We start from the raw sequence: 20,536 nt of genomic DNA, 5'->3' as shown, positions 1-20,536 counted from the left end.
TTATGCTTTAAATCATGCATGATTTAATCATTTAGAATTAAATCATGCAGATAGATGGCTTGATTTTTTAAAATAGTTTTTATGAGGACATGCTTGCTTTAGATCTTACATATTTATCATTTTTTCCATCTTAATTTTTTTTTAGAATGATACTGCTGATTTTCATTGGGTAGGTAATGGGGCTGCAAAAAAAAAGGTTTGGGAATCAAACAATTGTTATTCAACATGTGCTTGACAAAATAAATAAAAGAAATAAAAGAAAATGGGGCCTCAGACTTCCTAGAGCTGAATCACTCTAAATTCCACTGTTATCTAGCCCTGGAGGTACAGCAGACTTAATGCAAATCCAGCATTCAGTTTAAAATTCCTTGGAGAAATGGATTATGAAATGTAATACTATAAAGAGTTAGATTGGATGTAAAAAGTTCTACAGTACTTACAATTCATTCAGTGTAATTAAAAACAGTGGAATACTTCACTCCAGGCAAGTCTTTTTATGCATGCATTAAAATGTATATAATATACATTGAAAATATCTTTTTTTTTTCACTTTGGGTTCATTTTGCTCCCTTCCAATCTGTCCTTGACTCTTGGCAGCTGTCTGGAAAAGTCTCGAGGGTCACCCAGAAAGTAATGCACATTTTTTTTCTTCAACAATTATTTATTGAACACAATGAAACTTACATGCAAGAATGATGTTTCTTCTACACTCCCTATTTTTCCACCTAATATCTGTCCCTTTCTACGGTCTTCCTCTAGCGAGACACAAGGGATTGTATGCCCTGTCGGTACCACTCCTTGTTCTGGTCACAAAGCCCTTTCTGCACTGTGCACCGTCTTCTAATGGCCTCACCCTCTGTGCCCAGCAACTAACCGTACTTCTGTCCACTGCAGATTCTCCATAAACTGTACACAAACATTTGCGAATGTTCTCAACAGTTTCTTTCTCCACAGTGAGAAATTCAATGACGCCACACTGCTTGTAATGCACATCACTTACAGACACCATTTCGAAACACTGCTGCAGCTACGCTGTCTGAAGAAATGCAAAATTTACACATGCACTCCTGACAATTCAAATAATGTATACTTAAAGTTTTGCATTTGTACCATTACTGTAGGCTGAGAAAAAGAAATGTGGTGCATTACTTTCTGGGCAAGCCTAGTATATGGTTGGAAATAATCCAGTTTACTTTCTAAACTTAAAGCAGTGATGGCCAGATTCAGTTTTATGCTGGAACTCTTAGCTCCAATCTTCAATAAGTGGGAAGCAATGTAGGTTTTTTGAAATATAATTCTTTATTGGTCAAGTGTGATTGGACACACAAGGAATTTGTCATGGTGCACATGCCCTCAGCGTACATAAAAGAAAATATAGATTTGTCAAGAATCATGTGATACAACACTTAATGATTGTCATAGGGTACAAATAAGCAAGAAGAAACAATATTAATAAAAATCTTGGGATACAAGCAACAAGTTACAGCCATACAGTCCTAAGTGGGAGGAAATGGGTGATAGGAATGATGAGAAAAAACTAATAGAAATACTGAATAGTTTAACAGTGTTGAGGGAATTATTTGTTTAGCAGTGATGGCATTCATGAAAAAACGGTTCTTTTGTCTAGTTGTCTTGGTGTGCAGTGCTCTGTAGTGACGTTTTGAGGGTAGGAATTGAAACAATTTTGCAATTTTTTTCAACTTTGCACTGAAAAGCGGTTGCACACTTTCATTTTTTCCCGTGCACCTTTACTTCTAGTATTGTTGATCGGGCGGAGTCCTCCCCAAGCCGCCGCCTTTCGCCACTTTTAATCGCTCCTGCTAGGAAAAAGCCCTGTGAGGAGCCAGGCCTCTCTTGAAGCGGATATCACCAATGTCCGCGGCCTACTTTTCCCCCCCCTTAAGAATTTAACCTGGGCTCTCCCGCTTCCTCACCTGCCGCCGCGAACTCAGGCGGGGCTAGTAGGTAGCTCTTCCGCCTCCCCCCGGCTGACGTGGAGGCCAACGGGAATCCGCCCTATTAACAGGCGCGGGCGGTCCGCGCGCGGCGAAGCGAAAGGCGAGAGCGGCGCTGTGGGGCGTGTTGGCGGGCGGCTCCCGGGGCGGGAGGCTGCAGTTGGTGGTGCCTCGACGTCGCCGCGCTCCGTTCTGGCCGCTACCGGAGGGAAGAAGAGTCCGCGAGAGGCCGACGGGGGTGGGGAGGGATGGCCGGGGAGATGAACGCCGGCGGCGAGCAAGGTAAGGGGAGCGGGGGTATTTTTTTCAAAAATTTTCCCGCTTGGTCGCCGTTCCTTTGCGTTCAAACCCGCGGAGGGTCTTTCGTGGGAAAGCGACCGCACGCCTTGGAAAGGTTTGGGGGAGCCGCTCCGCGTGACACTTGGGGAAGCAGGGTCCGCCTCGGCGGGAGGAAGCGCCGCTCCCACCATGCAGCTCGGAAAGCTGCCGCCGCCGCCGCCGCCTGCTCTCTCTCCCCCTCACGCTGCGACCCCGGCCTTGGGCTCCGAAGCGAGAGGCGTGACGCGCCTTGGGTGCCCCTTTCGCCCGAGGGCCTTAAGGCTGGCCCGCCCTTAGGGTGAACTGAAGCCGTTGTGACCGCAGTCCGAGGAACTGCTCGGCACGAGGCAGCAGTTCGGGACTGGGAGTTTTGGCTAGAGACCAGCGGCGGTGTGTTTGCTTGGCTTTGCTCTCTCTCCGTGCGCCTTGGTTCGCTCCCGCACCTCCTCTTCCTCTTGCAGTGGCGCTTGTTGCCTCCAGGAAGTGGGAACTGCCCGGTTTTTTCACGAGGTGCTACCCGAACTTGGACTCGGGGATGTTGACTGGGTGGGGAGCGATTTCCAAAACTTTGGAGACGCTCCCCTCAAAAAAAGAGAAAAAAAGCGGAAAAAAAACACCCGCCCGAATTTTAGAAATGGCACCCTGGAAAGCTTTAGGCTCCAGGGGCAGAACAGGAACAGCTGTCTTCCTGTCTTACTACAGGGGTGAGGACATTGCCAGAGGTGTGGCTACCGCTACAGCCCTACAAAGGACCAGGACATAGTACAATGGAGTAGATCTTTCCTCCTGTTTGTTATTAGGGTATCTTTGCTGAGGCTTTCCTCAGCTTTTGGTACATATGGCGTATGGTTATTATTATTATTATTATTATTATTATTATTATTATTATTATTATTATTATTATTAATATTAATATTAATATTATTAATAAGATTTGTATGCCGCCTCTCTCTGCAGACTTGGGGGGGCATACAAATAATAGTAATAGTACAGAAGCCTTTCCATTCAGGAGTGAAATCCAGCAGGTTCTGACAGGTTGTAGAGAACCAGTAGTGGAAATGTTGAGTAGTTCAGAGAACTACTCAAATGCCACCTCTGGCTGGCTGCAGAATGGGGTAGGAATGGAGATTTTGCAGTATCTTTCCCCTGCCACACCCACCAAGCCACACCAGGCCCACAGAACCCGTAGTAAAAGAAAAAAATGGATTTCACCCTGCTTCCATTTTTCGATGACATCCCTTTGTGCCTAGGGATACACATGCAGTGTTGCTTTCTGGAACTGCAAAGATAGGTAAAGCCTACTCTGATACTGTGGGTTGGTCTTTGCTTCCACCAAATTTCAGATTGTAGCAGACTTGAATCTTTCAGTGGTGGGACCAAAGACCGGCATGAACAACTTGCAAGAAGTGGAGATTGCTAACTGCTTCTGCCCCTTTCTCTCATCTGAACTGATCTTGGAAAACTTGCCAGTCAGCTGATTAACAGGCTGACTTAGATTGAATTTGGGTGGGGAAACCCACAGTCCTGTTTCTCCCAAAGAGAGTGCTGCCTATATGAATGACAAACTAATAAAATTAGGCAGCTGAACTTCTTGCTACTTAAAGCAGCTCCAGAAGCAGTATACTACATGAAGATAAACATTAATGCTTTTATTTGTAAGATTTTTTTAAAGACGAAGAGAATGCAGGAATACTTCGACCAGGACACCATAGAAGTTGTTTCTTCTACTTGGAACATTATTAGGTGTATGGGTGTGCATTTTTACATACACAGTGAACCTTTAAGCCATCTTTTAATATTAACTAAAACATACATTTGAAAAAAAAATTCTAAGGATCACATATTAAAACCATTGTCATAATTTAGTGAATTCTGATTGTTCTCAATCATAACCTAAGGATATTGAATGAATTTGTGCAATAGTCCAGATACACCCTCCAGGAAATTATGGAAATTGTAAGATAGCATTTATGAAAAGCAACAATAATATGTAAATGTTGCATTCAGATTGAGTACTTGCTGTGGCTTTTGATTGCCATTGTAAAGTTTTCAAGTGACATAGGCAGCCATTTAAATCTTGTAAGTAAATAAAGTATCTTACTTTTTGTCATATATAGTGCAGAAAATGGATAAAGGTTCACTTTGTATGGATAAGACAGACTGCCATGCTCACGTTCTCTAAGTGGATAAATTGAAACTACATAAAATTTATCCATCATTTAATACTAGTATTCTATAGAATCAATTCGATTTCAGAATATCGGAAGCTCTGTATGAAAGTGCAGCTGAAAATGCAGCTGATCTACTAGGTCTTTGGATTCTGAAAGGAAATAATGGTTTATTGTTTAAGGCTTGGAATAACCCACAATTTGCATGATGAACTAACTGCACATATTGGATTTGCACAGCAGGCTAACCTCAAATGTAGTTGATTTATGGCTTTGTGTGTGCTGCAAAATGATAGTGGTTGGTTGTTCATACATGGACTTTTTTACCAGCATGTGTGGTAGCTGTTTTAATAACTAATTTATTGTTAGATTTCTATGTGCCTTCAAGTCAATTTTTTATTCAATGGCAATTCTGTGGACTAGTCCCTGTGGTTTTCTTGGCAAAGTTTTTTAGTAGTGATTTGCCATTGCTTCCTTCCTTGGGGCTGAGAGAAAATCACTGGCCCAAGGTAACCCAATAAGACTTATCATCTCCTGGTTTTTAAATTGATGTGTTCTACCTGGCAACTGGACTTCTTTTTTTAGAGCAGAATTTTCAGGCAACTATATGGATAACTGAGAATCTTCATCAACACGTTGATGTGATCTACCCTCCCCCCAATTTATATATATTAATGGGTAAAATGCTAAAATGGATGAAATTCTCTTATGTATACCCTACATAAGTAGTTCTTCACTAATGTCTGGTGGCTTACTGACCATTTGAATTTATAATCATTTGAATTTAGGATGGATCTCTCCACACACCCGAAAGTACTTATAACCTGGTCCTGATGGGGCCCCCATGGTCACATTACTGCATTTCAGGTACTTGATATCCACCTCACATTTATGGCCATTTGCAGCAGTATGTGTTCACGTAACCACGATTTGCAATGTTTTTTTCCCAAAAACTAGGTTTTACTTCTGGTTTTTGGCACGCTTCAGGAAGTTGTAGGTTCTCAGAGTCACAGAGTTGCTAAATGATCGCTGCCAAAGTAAAAATTGGTTGGTTATGTGATGACTCACTTTATGAGTATCATGACTTATGATCATAATGGGCAGGTTCCATTACGGTCACAAGTTGAGGACAATCTGAATAGCATCTCAAATCTAGTTTGAAGATATTGGTTTGGTTTAATGAGAAAGTAATAAATATTGATTGACAAACCTTATATGTTTTGATGCCAAGAAAATGGCACAAGCCAACTTGAAAATTTCACTTTAGTAATTAGCTGATCTGCAACTTCTCATAATATGTACTGTACTAATAACTTGAAGGCTATTATTATTAACAGAATCCTCAACATGGAATGCTTTCTCAAGTCTTTGTCTTCTATGTTGTTTTAATATACCATATTTACTTCAAAGGAAATTGACCCTACATTAATGATGACACAGTAGAAGAGTAGACTGGAAGAGAAAAAGAAACATGAAAAAGCCATTGTGTAAATGTATAATGTCCATTACACAATGGGGCTGAATAGTAACCACTATGCCCAACATTGAGTCATTTCAATATTTGTGCAATCTACAAAAAACAGCTTTTTAAAAGAACATTTTTCAGTATTTTACATGCAAAAAGGAAAGCAGTTCCTTCTATTCCTTTTTCTAATGTTTTTAATGTTTTTTAAAAACTTTTTTGTTACTAAGCCCTAAATTTTTCCAAATTTACAGTAGGGCAAATCTTGTCCTTCAAAATAGTTTTTCAGAAGATTATCTTTTCCAAAAGTTAATATAAAGTACAGTGGTATCTCTACTTAAGAATGCCTCTACTTACGGACTTTTCTAGATAAGAACTGGGTGATCAATATTTTTTTCCCTCTTCTCAAGAACCATTTCCCACTTACAAACCCGAGCCTCCGAAACTGTAACCGGAAAAGGCAGGGAGAAGCCTCCGTGAGGCCTCCCTAGAATTTCCCGGGAGGAAACAGGGCCGGAAAAGGTGAGGAGAAGCCTCCATGGGGCCTCTCTAGGAATCTCCTGGGAGGAAACAGGGCCTCCACCCTCCCTGTGGTTTCCCCAATCGCATGCATTATTTGCTTTTACATTGATTCCTATGGGAAAAATGACTTCTTCTTACAAACTTTTCTACTTAAGAAACTGTAACCAGAAAAGGCAGAGAGAAGTCTCCATACGGCTTCTCTAGGAATCTCCTGGGAGGAAACAGGGCTGGAAAAGGCAGGGAGAAGCCTCTGTGGGCCCTCTCTAGGAATCTCCTGGGAGAAACAGGGCCTCCACCCTCCCTGTGGTTTTCCCAATCTCACACATTATTTGCTTTTACATTGATTCCTATGGGAAAAATTGCTACTTCTTACAAACTTTTCTACTTAAGAACCTGGTCATGGAACGAATTAAGTTTGTAAGTAGAGGTACAACTGTATTGAGAATAGTATAAATGGTAGCACAGTGGTTAGAATGCAGTATTGCAGGCTACTTTTGCTGACTCTCTGCTGCCAGCAATTCGGCAGTTCGAGTCATTTTGTCTCATGGTTGCTTCAGCCTTCCATGCTTCCAAGGTCAGTAAAATGAGAACCCAGATTATTGGGGGCATTATGCTGACTCTAAACTGCTTGGTACAGCGTTGTGAAGCAGTATATAAGTCTAAGTGCTACTGCTATAAGTGAAAAGCTTTTTAAGAAATAGTTGAAGAAGTTTTGCTAGACAAACACAGAGTTTATGTGCATTTTTTATTTTGGAACAGAATTTGGCAATAGATGAGGCAAGTCGCATTTCATTAGCTTGCTTAACAGCCCAGATTAAAACTTCCTGTTACATTTGTCCAGCTAAGAATGATTATTACATAGCATTTCCCACTTATACTTGCACTGAATTTTTGTTTGCTTATGGACGGGACCACAAGTATGCAAAAATGTAGCTTTCATAAAATTTTGGACTATAACCTGAGATGTTTATTAGCCATGCTTGCCGGGACTGATAGTCAAAGCTCCAAAATAGATGAATGGCATAGAACAGCGATGGCAAACCTTTTTTCCCTTGGGTGCCAAAAGCGCGTGCATACACACTATTACACTTGTATGAGTGCCCACACCCATAATTCAATGCTTGGGGAGGGCAAAAATAGCCTCCCCTGCTCCCCCCCCCGAGGCCCTCTGGAGGCCAAAAACAGCCCGTTTCCCAACTTCTGGTGGGCCCGGTAGGTCCGTTTTTCACCCTCCGCAGATTTCAGAGGCTTGTCTGGAGTCTGGAGAAGGCAAAAACGCCAACCCCTCAGAGGCCTTCCGAAAGCCAAAAATGCCCTCCTAAGAGCCTATGTGCAAGCCGAAAATCAGCTGACTGGTGCACTCAGGTTTGCTGGAGCTGAGCTAGGGCAACAGCTTGTGTGCCGGCAGATATGCCTCCACATGCCACCTATGGCACTCGTGCTATAGGTTCACCATCACAGGCATAGAAGATTGGCATTGCCTCATTTGCAAAAATATATGGACATAGCATTTAAAGTAAACAAAGATGTTGGCTAAGGTTGGCTATCTTACCAAATGTACCCTCCAAATTTGTTTGGATCATTAATAGAAATTATAGCCATTATAGCTGGGTTTGGTTTTAATACACCTGAAGGAGAAGGACTGTATTGGTGCTGGCCATGGTTTCCTGCCGGTTTTACTTAATAAACTCTTTTAAATGATTCTTAGACAATGGATAAGAACTATTTGTTATTTCTGATATCTATTTTGCAGTGGATAATGACTTGAGACAATATACTTACAGAGGTAGTCCTCCATTTACAACACTTTGTTTAGTGATAGTTCGAAGTTACAACAACGCTGAAAAAATGATTTATGACTACTTTCCACACTTACAACCATTGCAGCATTCCCCATGATCAAAATTCAGGTGCTTGACTATTGGCATATATTTATAATGGCTGCAGTTTCCTGGGGTTATATATACCTTTTGAGACCTTCTAACAAGTAAAAAGTCAATGGGGAAGCCAGATTCATTTAACAACCATGTTACCAAACAATTGTAGTGATTCACTTAACTACTGTGACAAAAAAAAGGTTGTAAAATGGAGCAAAATTGACTTGATATCTCACTTAGAAAAACTTTTTGGGCTCAATTGTGGTCATAAGTTGAAAACTACCTGTATTATGATGTGAAATATGTACTCTAAAATAATTGACAGAAAGGTGTTCCATTCTTTTTCCATCCCAAGCAAAGTTTTACACACGGAGGAGCTCTTTATCTGGCAAAATAGTAAAATAGATGCCAGTAAATCGATTACCTTTTATTAAAGCATATTCCAAAATGTTATGAATACCAGTGCGTATAGTAGTGGCTTAGCTCAATGTATAAGGTTAAAACGTAACATTATTTGCTTGGTTACTTGAGGAATAATTGGGTTTTATTTAGAGTGTTATATGAATCTGGCCTTCGCAACAGGCTGGTCAATACATTCACTTGGAAATATCATAATAAGTGTCAATGTTTAGTTTAATTTGTTTATTTAAAAAATTGGCACGGTCGGCTTTGGTTAATATTTTAACTGAGATATATAAGAAAAGCCAAGATCAAAACAATCCTCAAAAGAGGCAGTGGCAAACAATTTCTGTATTGATAAATTAGAGTAATATTGTTGATAAATTAAAGAAGAATTTGATTTGACTGGATTAAATAGCAAGTCTGTACGTATAAATACATATATTTCTTATCAGTTAATCAAAATGGCAAATTGCCCCAGATTATGATTTAATATTAATTTCTGCAGTGATTTTGTATAATTTAATAAAAATGAACAAATCAATTGAAAAATATTTTCTAATATTTCATTTTTAAAGTATACATAATTTTTTAAAAAGTACAGAAAGGGAAAATACAAAAACTGAATGCAGTATTCCAAGTGTGGCCTTACCAAGGCATTATAAAGTGGTATTAACACTTTGCGTGATCTTCAATTTTCTTGGGAAGGACTCTATAGATGGATAAAATGCAAACACCCTTCTAAACACTTGACTGTGACCATCTATAATATCAATGAAAGACATTGCTGCAGGTGAACAAATGTGTAAAGCATTGGGATTATAATTTTATCTGCATTGATAACACATCTCAATTGAGTACTTTCAGATTTTTTCAAATCTTCACTCCATATGATCATCTTTTGTGATCTTCTGATAAGCAAAATCGATAGGGAAACCAGATTCACTTAACAATCATGTTACTAACTTTAACAACTGCAGCTATTCACTTAACTTTGGTAAGAAAAGTCGCAAAAGGGGACAAAATTCACTTAACAACTATCTGCTTAGCAATGGAAATTTTGGGCCCAATTGTGGTTTTAAGTCAAGGACTACCTGTAGTCAAAAAAGAGCAGCTATGGAGGTCATGGAAAATATATTGATACTGTAATGTGCCTATAGAGAACCAATTTGGTCTAGTGATTGAAGCACCAGGCTAGAAACAGGAGTTCTAGTTCTCCCTTAATCTTTTGCCACTTAGCAAATGTCTGGATTTTAGAAGACTAGATTTGGTATCCCTATATATAGATTGTAAGAAATAACATCTAATGAACTCAAGATGCGACCGGTGGCTAATAACATTTGACTCAATACACAAACTATAATACAGTGGTACCTTTACTTACTTAATTCGTTCCGTGACCAGGTTCTTAAGTAGAAAAGTTTGTAAGAAGAAGCAATTTTTCCCATAAGAATCAATGTAAAAGCAAATAATGGGGAAACCACATGGAGGGTGGAGGCCCTGTTTCCTCCCAGGAAATTCCTAGAGAGGCCCCACGGAGACTTCTCCCTGCCTTTTCCGGCCCTGTTTCCTCCCAGGAGATTCCTAGAGGGGCCCAACGGAGGCTTCTCCCTGCCTTTTCCGGCTACAGTTTCGGAGGCTCAGGTTTTTAAGTGAAAAATGATTCTTGAGAAGAAGCAAAAAAATATTGAACACCCAGTTCTTATCTAGAAAAGTTCAAAAGTAGAGGCGTTCTTAGGTAGAGGTACCACTGTAATTGACTTTAATAATGTTTGAAAGAAAATCTATCTGGTTCAGTTCCAAGCTGGGAGAAAGATGCTGGAAACAACACGGAGGCTGATTGAAAAGAAAGTTCATTGAACAGAACCACAATGATAGCTTGTAGTTCTGGGTCAGCTGAACAACTGGTTGGTTGGATGAGTGGATGGATCTTTATAGGTTTTCCATGTGAAATTTGAATTGTTCTGGGGTTGTGCAGTGAGGGGGCTTGTGTTCTGAAACAGTGTTGGGCAATTCCTACTGTGGCTAATGACTGCGTTGGATCTTGGATTAGGGGCTGCTTTCTAAACCTACCATTCTGCCTTTTTTAATATTTCCCAAAATATTTTATTCTTCTGAGGGTAGGGAGGGGGTTTCCCACAGTAACTTCAAGTAAAGTGAACAAAACCAACTTTTAATAGTTATGAATCTTGAAAAGGATTATTAATTTTTTAAAACTTTGCCTCCCCCAAATATGATATTTTTTAACAAGTAAGATTTGCATAATAACAGCAGTTGATTAATAGATTTTAGTGATAAAATAGTGTCTCTTTGGACAGAGAGCTAGAATTACAAACTTGAGAAAAAACTACTCTGATTCCCAGTAAAAGTTACCATATTCAGAAAAATCCCTTAGAAAAGATGTTTCATTGAATGAATATGGGGAAATAAAAGCATTCATAAGATATCGAGAATGACCAAGATATAAAACAAATTGATCAATAATAATAATTAATAATAATTTATTAGATTTGTATGCTGTCCCTCTCTGAAGACTCGGGGCGACGAAGCATTCAACTGAAAAGCAGAACAGGAATTTGAAGCAAGTCCTGCTCTTCTGATTTGAGAAACAAGCTAGATTTGTATGCAGATGTTTACTAATTCATGCTTGCATGTACAGTATATTCAACATTCAATAATCCATGACTTTACTTTAGAGTTTAAATGAGGAGAATCTTACATCGGTGCATAGAAGCCATTTGCCAGGTCTTGGATGAAATATTTCTGATTTTGTAGCCAAATTGTAATTTTTAAGATAATGCATGACTAAATCTGAGATAACACATTGGATAGTTTCATCTGAGGCCTTGGATCATCTCAGTCTATTTATTAAAACGTAGAACATGCAATAGCTTCATATCCAGTTAATGCTAGAATTTGTAAGGGTGTGAATTAAGAAAGGTGTTTTCTTTTTTATTCTAAGATAAGAAATATTTTCAAAGCTTATATGAGATACCAGGAAACAGAATACAGTTCTCTTTTGTATAATTGCTAAATATGCATTCCTACAATGCAAGAAATAGATGTAACTATTTTATTTTTTTGCAGCGATAATGGCTGCAAAATTCTGCTTGTATTTTTGGGAGAAAAAAAAATCTATTCCATTAATCAAGCATGAAGTCTTACACAGATGGCTGATAGAATAGATTATGTCTAGTAATCCTTTTGTGTCCTAGAAGATTAAAGATATTCTGGTGCAACAGCAGTCAGCTGACATTAAAAAAAAAACACCTAAAAATTCTTGGTATAATCCAGCAAGGGCTAAGGCTTTTCAGGATCATAGGTATTTAATGTCTAAAGACCATTCTGGTGTATTGAGGGGGCGTAAACCACATATTTCCTGGTTTGCTGCCTGCATTAGTCCATACAATAAAGAAGTACTTCTGCAGTGACATTTCAATCTGGCAGCCTAAATCTTATGATCAGATCAGCTTCAGACATTCTTCAGGGCAAAGGCACAGTGGTGCAAAGCGAATAAGAAATATGGATGTGTCACCAGGTACAGGAACGAACAAATGCTCGTGCATTCTAAGATCTCTGTGATGGACTGGCGAGATATGGATCTCTATGAAGATTACAAATCTCCTTTTGATTTTGACACCGGAGTTAATAAAAACTACCTTTATTTATTGCCCAGCATGACTTTCTCCCCTCCTGAATCTCCTGTACTGAAGAATTCTGGTAACTCTCTTGTTTTTTAATATCTGTAATGTTCTAAAAATGAGTACTGTTGTAAGAGGAGATAACAGCTCAGCTTGCTTTTAATGTTTAATAAGGTTCTGAAAACAGTCATACTGTAAAAAGATTCTCAATATTTAGAAACAAGCCCTTTTTGTACTGTAATCTTAGTGTGTGCAGGAATATTACTGTTTAGATAGGAACTATTGAAAGCCTAGTTTAGAACACAAATAAATGAAATGGCATCTTGATATTTGATATTGCCATGCAATTTTTAAACCTGTCTTGAGTCTTTTCGGGTTGTTAGAACAGTTGGTTTCTAATACATGAAAAATAGAAATGACTGTATACCCAAAATGTAATTATTGAAAATTAGCATTCCAAATGTATTAGATTTAAATTCTCTTTTAGAGATTAAATAAAACTCATCTTAGATGATGGATGCATCTGTTTAGGAAATTCATAACATAGATATAAATTTAGATATAAATAACAACTTGCATAGTTATTCTAGATGTTTGGCTAATAAAAGTGTTCAGGCATCGTTCATTGTATTTTGCGATTTTTGCCTCTATTTCATTAACAAGTAATTTTCTGATTGGTATATAATTTGATTTTCCTATCAGATTGCAACAACTTCAAAGTAGCTGGCAGCCTAGAGGTATAATTTGGCTTCAGAGCAGGAAGTTGTAGATTTGATGTATCCTTAGTTCATGACAAAACTCAGTTGTTGTTTTGTTGTTTGTTGTTTGTTTCATCTGCCTCCTGCCCCTAAATCTTCACAATGGTCTGTATTGTGCTTTGGGTACTTCCAAGTATTATACAATAGGAGCATTTATAAATAGTGTTAAATAAACATTAATTAGCAATTTCTAAACCAGGAGCAAACATTCTAATATTGCCCAGTGGCAGTGCTTAAATAGTCTCAGACACCGTGGTCCATGGTGTAGAATGCTCAGAGCAGTAATTCAGCAACCCCTGGAGCACCCCACATTTTATCTATCCTTACTACTTGTAGGCATCTTAATTCTAAATATTGAAAAATGCTCATTATCAATTTGCAGGAGTTTGCAAATATTGTTTTAAGCGTCCCAGAGTCATCTGGCAATCAGATGGGCAGCAAACAAATTTAGTAATTCAATAATAATTATAAAAACCATATTCCAGACAACTTTTGCAGTAAATTAGCATGTTAAGTTGACAAATATTTTGTCTTCCTACTCTTCATGGTGAAAAGGGATTTATGATTGGAAAATTCTATAACTTTTTTCAGCTACATATGACAAACAGTTTGCATATTACCCGTAATAAATAGTACGCCATTATTTTTCAGTTATTGAAAAAAAATCTATATACTTTCCATTCAATTTAAGCTTTCAGTTTGGTGTAGCATCCTCAGAATATTTTCTCAATCTTGTCTGCTATGTAGTGAAAACTGATTTAAGATTTCATAGGGAACCATGCACATGCATACCTCTAACCCAGTGGTTCTCAACCTGTGGGTCGGGACCCCTTTGGGGATCGAACGACTGTTTCACAGGGGTCGCCTAAGACCATGAGAAAAGACAAATTTCCCATGGCGCTAGGAACTAAAGCTTCTATTCTGGCGCTTTGGAACATATTTTTACAATCTGACCAATCAAGCATTTACATTGGAGGTGTCCTTCTGACCTTTCTGCCAATCAGCTTAAAGCTCTGTTGGGAGAATTGGTGCTAGACTTATGGTTGGGGGTCACCACAACATGAGGAACTGTATTAAGGGGTCGCAGCATTAGAAAGGTTGAGAACCACTGCTCTAACCTATTGCAAAATGACCTAATGTTTTTAATCCCGTGTATGTCACCTTTAGACATTTTGATTATGTATCCTTATAATGGAATAAACAGTGTGCTATTTTTGTGGTATTATCTTTATGATCTTTTCATAGTTCTTTTTGGCATGGAAGAACAGATTTTCTGGATCAATTACCTGCTTAATCCATGGCTAGAAAAACTTGAAATGGCTACTGTTGTAATGTTCTATTATGAATCATGGAATCATGTTGTTTTGATACTCTTTGTTAATATTTAAGTATTTTCTTCTATGGTTTCTGAGGATTCCAGGGAATTCGTGGATCTCTTTGAAGAATATTTGGTGGCACTGAGAAGGGAGGGGCTTGATGAGGGGGGAAAAAGACTGGAATTGTAGATCACCTTCTGTAAAAGCATCTTTTCTCCCACCCTGTAATTATTTCATGTTTGTTTGTTTGTTTGTTCGTTCAGTGTAACTATACTCTAGGATTCACTTTGGTCATAAACTCAATACTAGTGCAAATGGGTAGCATGCCACACAGGTAACTTCTGACATTTCAAATCACAGGGACACTAACAAATTGCAATGTATTAATTTCTTCAGGTCTGGAAACTTAATAGTTTTGGTGTATCACTCTTTCATTGTTTGTAACATTAAATGCCATTCCTCTAAAATGAGAGCAGTAGAAAGAAATTTCTGTGACTATATAATGGGAGAGGAATAGGATGGGCATGCTCTTTGCAGTATCTTGTTTCTGGAGATAAGCATGTGCTCATGGTTGACAGTGACTGCAATACGCAGTCCAAGTTTTGCTTCTTAAATTCAATGGCTACTTTTAAGGCCAAGGGGGCTAGTGTTTTGAAAGTCTGAAATGAAAAATCTTCCGAGGACAGTTAAGACTGGAGACGGAAGCCACACAATAGAACCAAAATCTAAATATCACAAGTCACTTATTTTTTTTGTCTTAAACAAAGCAGGTCACTATTAGGAATGTTTAACTGATCATTATTAAATATGGCTGAGCTTTCTTCAGCCTTTATTAAACTATAAGGCATCTTGGTTTTTCATCAGAAGTAATTGTCCCCAACAGGAATTCATACTTCTGCTGCTCCCCACCCCACCTTTTATAAATAAATACATTTACTAGCAGTGGGTGGAGATTATATGCATGTAGGATTTTGCCACCTCATTTACAGCTTTATAACACCCCAAGACTGAATTGTCAAATTTCTATGGAGTGACTATAAGATCAAAAATAACTGAGAATGGAAAATGGACGTTGGCATCCACTTAAAATATGATCAAGTTAGTGGGGGGAGAGGAGTGACAACTATTATAGCCTGCTGGCAAATCAGGACATCACGAATCATAGTTAGACCAATACAAGAGTTGTTTATCCTTGACCTAAAAGAAGGGTTACGTTTGGAGATATTGCTGTTGTAATTGCTTTGCAATATAATAATTGGTAATAGTTATAAAATTACTGGTTCAGGTTCCTTTATAGGATTGGCTCGTGGATATAGGGAGCCCACAGTAACGCATCCACTTGTGGTCCAATGCAGATCATAATAAAAAATTACAGTGTTTACAGATTATAATCAAAAATTAGAGTGAGGCTAGGAAGTTCTGTCCAGCCATACTTCAATTTTCACTTTAAATGAGAACAGGTCATTGACGTCATGTGGATGAGAAAGGGTGGCTAAGTAAAATTGCTTTGGCATGGCTTACTCTTAGATAGGGCGGGGGAAGCAGCAACCATCAATAGTGTGCTCTAGCCCTCGCAGCTATTTTTGATGAAATGTGCTACTTGAAACTAAGTTGTCTGCCTGGGTTTTGATCGGAATTGATTCTTGACTTGGCATTTAAATTACCAAAAAAAGAAAAAAAAACCTACCCCAAACAAATCCCAAACCCCAACAACAACCTGTTTCTTTGCCCTCGACTTATATTTTTTATAATTTCTTTAAAATGAGCTTTTGTCAGTTGAACTTCACATTTGATACTTAGCTTTTTCACATCTTGCAGTGCATCAGTCCTTTTTTCATATCTAGCCTGTCCTATTGGCTTCCCTTCTACCTCACTGTGGACTGTCTTTGTGGCGTGATGCCAGGTTGACAAATTTTGATCTGCTTTTTAAAGGTCTGCTGAAAAATGAAGCCATTCCTGAAGGAGAGGATGTGGTTGCCGCAATTAATGTAGAAGCTCTCTCTGAAGAAGAACAAGAAGAGCTTAGAAAAGAGCTTGCTAAGGTAAATTTAATTTGGAATGGTAACTTTTTGTGCAATCTTTAATTCTAGTTAGGAACATTTACTTATACACCTGTATTTGGCAAAGATAAAATGATTAACATATTGCACAAAGCCATGTTGTATTAGCTATGATTTAAGAAATCATGGTAATCTGTAAGCCACACTTCTGCTTTCTGTCCTTCTGAAGGGCTGCAAGGATTATGCCTAGAGATGTCATCAGAATGGGAGAATCTAAAATTTAACCTCAGTTAATTCTATTGGAGGTTCTGCACTACAAATACAGATGCCTACATGTTGACTGTGAACATATTATTATTGACAATAATGTATGTATTGTCAATGTGTCCTTTTTCTGATGTTGCTGTGAATAAAATAAGCTTGGTTTTTCAAGATCTGAATGGTATGATGTATCCTTTAGCAAAGTCAAAGCAGGGGAGCTAAAATGTTAAACCTCTCTTTTACGTTTTGGGTGATAGGTACATATTTCAACTTTCATAATCAACAGAAATTTAAAAATTAAGCTGATTTCTCATTTGGTGGAGCAACAAAGCAAATGAATGCCATAAACTCCTGCTTGGCTCAAGGCACCCATTTCATCTCTTTAAATTAATCTAAGTCTTCCCCTAACACTTCCCTATGAACTTAAACAAAGCCATCTGTCTAATGATGACATCCCAAGCTATACTTCCTGCTCAGACTGCTCTTCCGTCAAAAATCTCATACGGTAATTAAAGGTCATTTTGTGATCTCTATCTAAATAGTTATCGATCATATTAGGGACCATCTCTTGCCTATTTTGTCTACCCTTCCGAATTGGATGAGCAGGATGGACATGCTTTGGATCCTATTGGTTAAGAAATGTCCATGGTTGGAGCCTAGAAGATGTGTTTTTTCTGCCATTATGCCGATCTTATGGAAAATTCTCCTGCTGGAGATTAAGATGGCCCAAAGCTTGCTAGCCTTTTGTGAGGTCCTAAAGAACAGTTTCAGGGCATGGACCCCTTAATGTGAAAGGACCCACCAACTAGAAAGCTTAGAACTACGTTGCCTAAAATACGATCTAAGTATTGCCCACAAGATCATATGCTGCAACGTTCTACCTATCAATGACTACTTCAGCTTCAATCGCAACAACACAAGAGCACGCAACAGATTCAAACTTAATATTAACCGCTCCAAACTTGAGTGTAAAAAATATGACTTCAGCAACCAAGTTGTCGAAGCATGGAACTCATTACCTGACTCAGTAGTGTCAACCCCTAACCCCAACATTTTTCCCTTAGACTATCCACGATTGACCTCTCCAGGTTCCTTAGAGGTCAGTAAGGGGCGTGCATAAGTGCACCAGTGTGCCTTCTGTCCCCTGTCCAATTGTCTCTCCTTATCTCATTTATCTTTTTTTCCTTTCAAATATGTTCACCTATACTTTTATATCTTTTCTTCTATTCTTTTCTTTATTTATATTATTACATATCTATTCTCTTCAATGTGTATTATGTATTGGACAAAATAAATAAATAAAAATAAAAAAACTTGCTGTGTTAAGTTGCTGATTATATTTTCCTTGGCTGCTATGCATTTTAATTTTTTGTATTTGTGGTGCAGTTATTTTTTCCCTTGAAACTGTTCTCTTCCCCCAGCCACTTGTTGACATAGAAGTTATATAAATTAATTAAATAAATATATAGTGCCGTATTAGATTCATAATAAAGTTGAGATTTGTTAAAGTACTTACGCAAGTAAAAGTTATTCTTTTTGTTTACATTTATGAAACATAGGGTAGTGCTTGTGAACTAGAATACAGAAGTTGAATACTAGATACTTATTGATCTGGTCTAATGTATTTGATTCCATTCTATCTCGTGTGTATGTTGAAATATGTAGCAAAACATACACACAAATCTTCTGAAAGAAATGCTAATAATTGTGTGAAATAGAGTTTTTCCTTATTAGTAATGTTCTTTTCATTGCTATTCTGCCCCATAGGTAGAAGAGGAAATCCAGACTTTGTCACAGGTGTTAGCTGCCAAAGAGAAGCATCTAGCTGAAATAAAAAGGAAACTAGGCATCACTTCACTGCAGGAACTGAAACAAAATATTTCCAAAGGATGGCAAGATGTAACTTCAACAAATGCGTATGTTTCTCTTGCTATTTGAGAGTGATGTGAAAGTACTTGAATTTAATTAGTTGAGTTCTTCGGATATTGTCCAGAAAAACCTATATCGTAATTTGAAATCTAAGGAGGAAGGTTTCTTTTTTAAAAAAATAGGATCTACTGGACTGGAAAGTTGAATTCTCTGCATGGATATCTGATTATTGCTTTTTTCTGGCATACAAACATGGTCATGTTTTATAATTGTAAAACTAGGGTTCAGACATTACAGGTAGACAAAACAAAACAAAACACATGATGGCTTAGCAGGGCATGTGAATACAGTTGTTTGTGGGTATTTCTTCCATTAGTAGAGCTTTAAAATGTTTAACATGTATGTACTATCTATGTCATGGCAATTTTATTAGTTAAAGTAGAATGGCAGATGATTTTGAGGCAGGTAATATTCAGAATTCTCCTAACAAGTATATCAACAACTACATAAAGACATCAGTTTTTTAAAATGTAGCTGAAGGCCAATCATTGTCTAAGATGAAAGAGATCTGACTTTTTTGTATATAGTTGCAAATACAATAACAAACTCTGGCAACATATTAGTAACCTTAATTTATCTTATTAGATGAAACGAAAGCTTCATTTAGAATTCAGTCTAAAGCTGACATTCAATTGGAAATTATAGTTCATTAAAAGGCTTTATTATGTTTTTCAGGGGGGGGTGTACATTACATCTTAATTTTAAATGTCCTGAAAGAGAAATATTTGAATATTTACATCCTGAATCTTTAAGGTTCAGGGGCTAGAAAACCGTGGTAACATAAATTGACTGACTTTCCAATCTAGGTATAAGAAGACATCAGAAACGTTATCTCAGGCTGGACAGAAGGCGTCTGCTGCTTTCTCAACAGTGGGTTCTGCTATCACAAAGAAGCTGGAAGATGTGAAGTATGTTTTATTTCTACCCCCAGTTATTTATGTTGTAATGGAGCTTAATTTATCAGAATTTTTTTTAAAGCCCAATACAATCTGTGCTGCAGAATCTCTCTAGATTATAGAATACAAACACTTTCTTTCCTAGTTGTCATTTTGAAATGATTCAACAGACTATCACCAACAGACAGACAACAGAGCTCAAGTGGTGACATCAGTATAACAGCTTCTCAACGCTTTTCCTGTGTTATTACTTGCAATTAAAAAACTGATTTAGATGTTGTAATACACTCAAAAGAATTTCAGTTTCTGTATAGATGTGAAGCATAATAAACAAAAAACAATGATGGAAAGACATCAAAGGGACATAGAGATTTTGCTTTTATTAGAGATATAATGTTGATTCAAGTAATTTTGATTGCTATAGATATAATGTTGATTCTAATACAAAAAACCACCAAGTAGTATTGGTTTTTTATTAGAACTTTTTTGTACATAATTAGTTGAGAATTTTGCAATTTACACTGAGTTTACACTGCTCTGGCACAGCCGGTTAAGACACCGACTAGAGGGGAGAATATTCTAGATTTAGTTTTTACGAATGGGAATTGGGTTTCAGAGGTTAAGGTGGGAGAAAATTTAGGTTGCAGTGACCATCTATGTTTGTGGTTTGATGTAAAATCTGATTGTGAGCAATCCTATGCTGCAACCAAAGTATTGGATTTCAGAAAAACAATTTTTAATGCAATGGGGGAATATTTAAATAATGAATTAAAGGGGAGGGATCAAATGGCAGGAGCGAGCACCCAGTGGACTGTATTAAAAAAGGCCACCTTAAAAGCCACTGGACTGTATGTGAGGCAAATAACTAAAGGTAAAAGGAAGAGGAAACCACTATGGTTTAGCAATGATGTAAGGGCTATAGTCAATGAAAAAAAGGCGGCCTATAGGAGGTATAAAGAGTCTGGAAGTATAGCTGATAGAGAGGTGTATAAAATGAGACAGCAGGAGGCGAAACAGATAATACATGCTGCTAA

The 20,536-nt window shown here is 37.8% G+C and overlaps 1 protein-coding gene across 2 annotated transcripts in view; it reads left to right on the top strand.

Moving 5' to 3' along the window:
- Nucleotides 1-1,801: 1,801 nt before the first annotated feature.
- The window catches only part of TPD52 (tumor protein D52), a 73,780-nt gene continuing 55,045 nt past the window's right edge, over nucleotides 1,802-20,536 (top strand). The window contains exons 1-4 of one of the 2 annotated variants that reach the window (XM_070747968.1): nucleotides 1,802-2,237; nucleotides 16,349-16,458; nucleotides 18,445-18,593; nucleotides 19,413-19,514. In XM_070747968.1, the coding sequence (XP_070604069.1) occupies nucleotides 2,204-2,237; nucleotides 16,349-16,458; nucleotides 18,445-18,593; nucleotides 19,413-19,514 (395 nt within the window). In that variant the 5' untranslated portion in view covers nucleotides 1,802-2,203. The remainder of the gene's footprint in view (nucleotides 2,238-16,348; nucleotides 16,459-18,444; nucleotides 18,594-19,412; nucleotides 19,515-20,536) is intronic. The other variant, XM_070747969.1, reaches the window with a different exon arrangement.

The sequence above is a fragment of the Erythrolamprus reginae genome, chromosome 3 (genome assembly GCF_031021105.1).
Source record: "Erythrolamprus reginae isolate rEryReg1 chromosome 3, rEryReg1.hap1, whole genome shotgun sequence".
Classification (NCBI taxonomy): Eukaryota; Metazoa; Chordata; class Lepidosauria; order Squamata; family Dipsadidae; genus Erythrolamprus; species Erythrolamprus reginae.
This window is presented reverse-complemented; position numbering and strand designations above follow the sequence as displayed.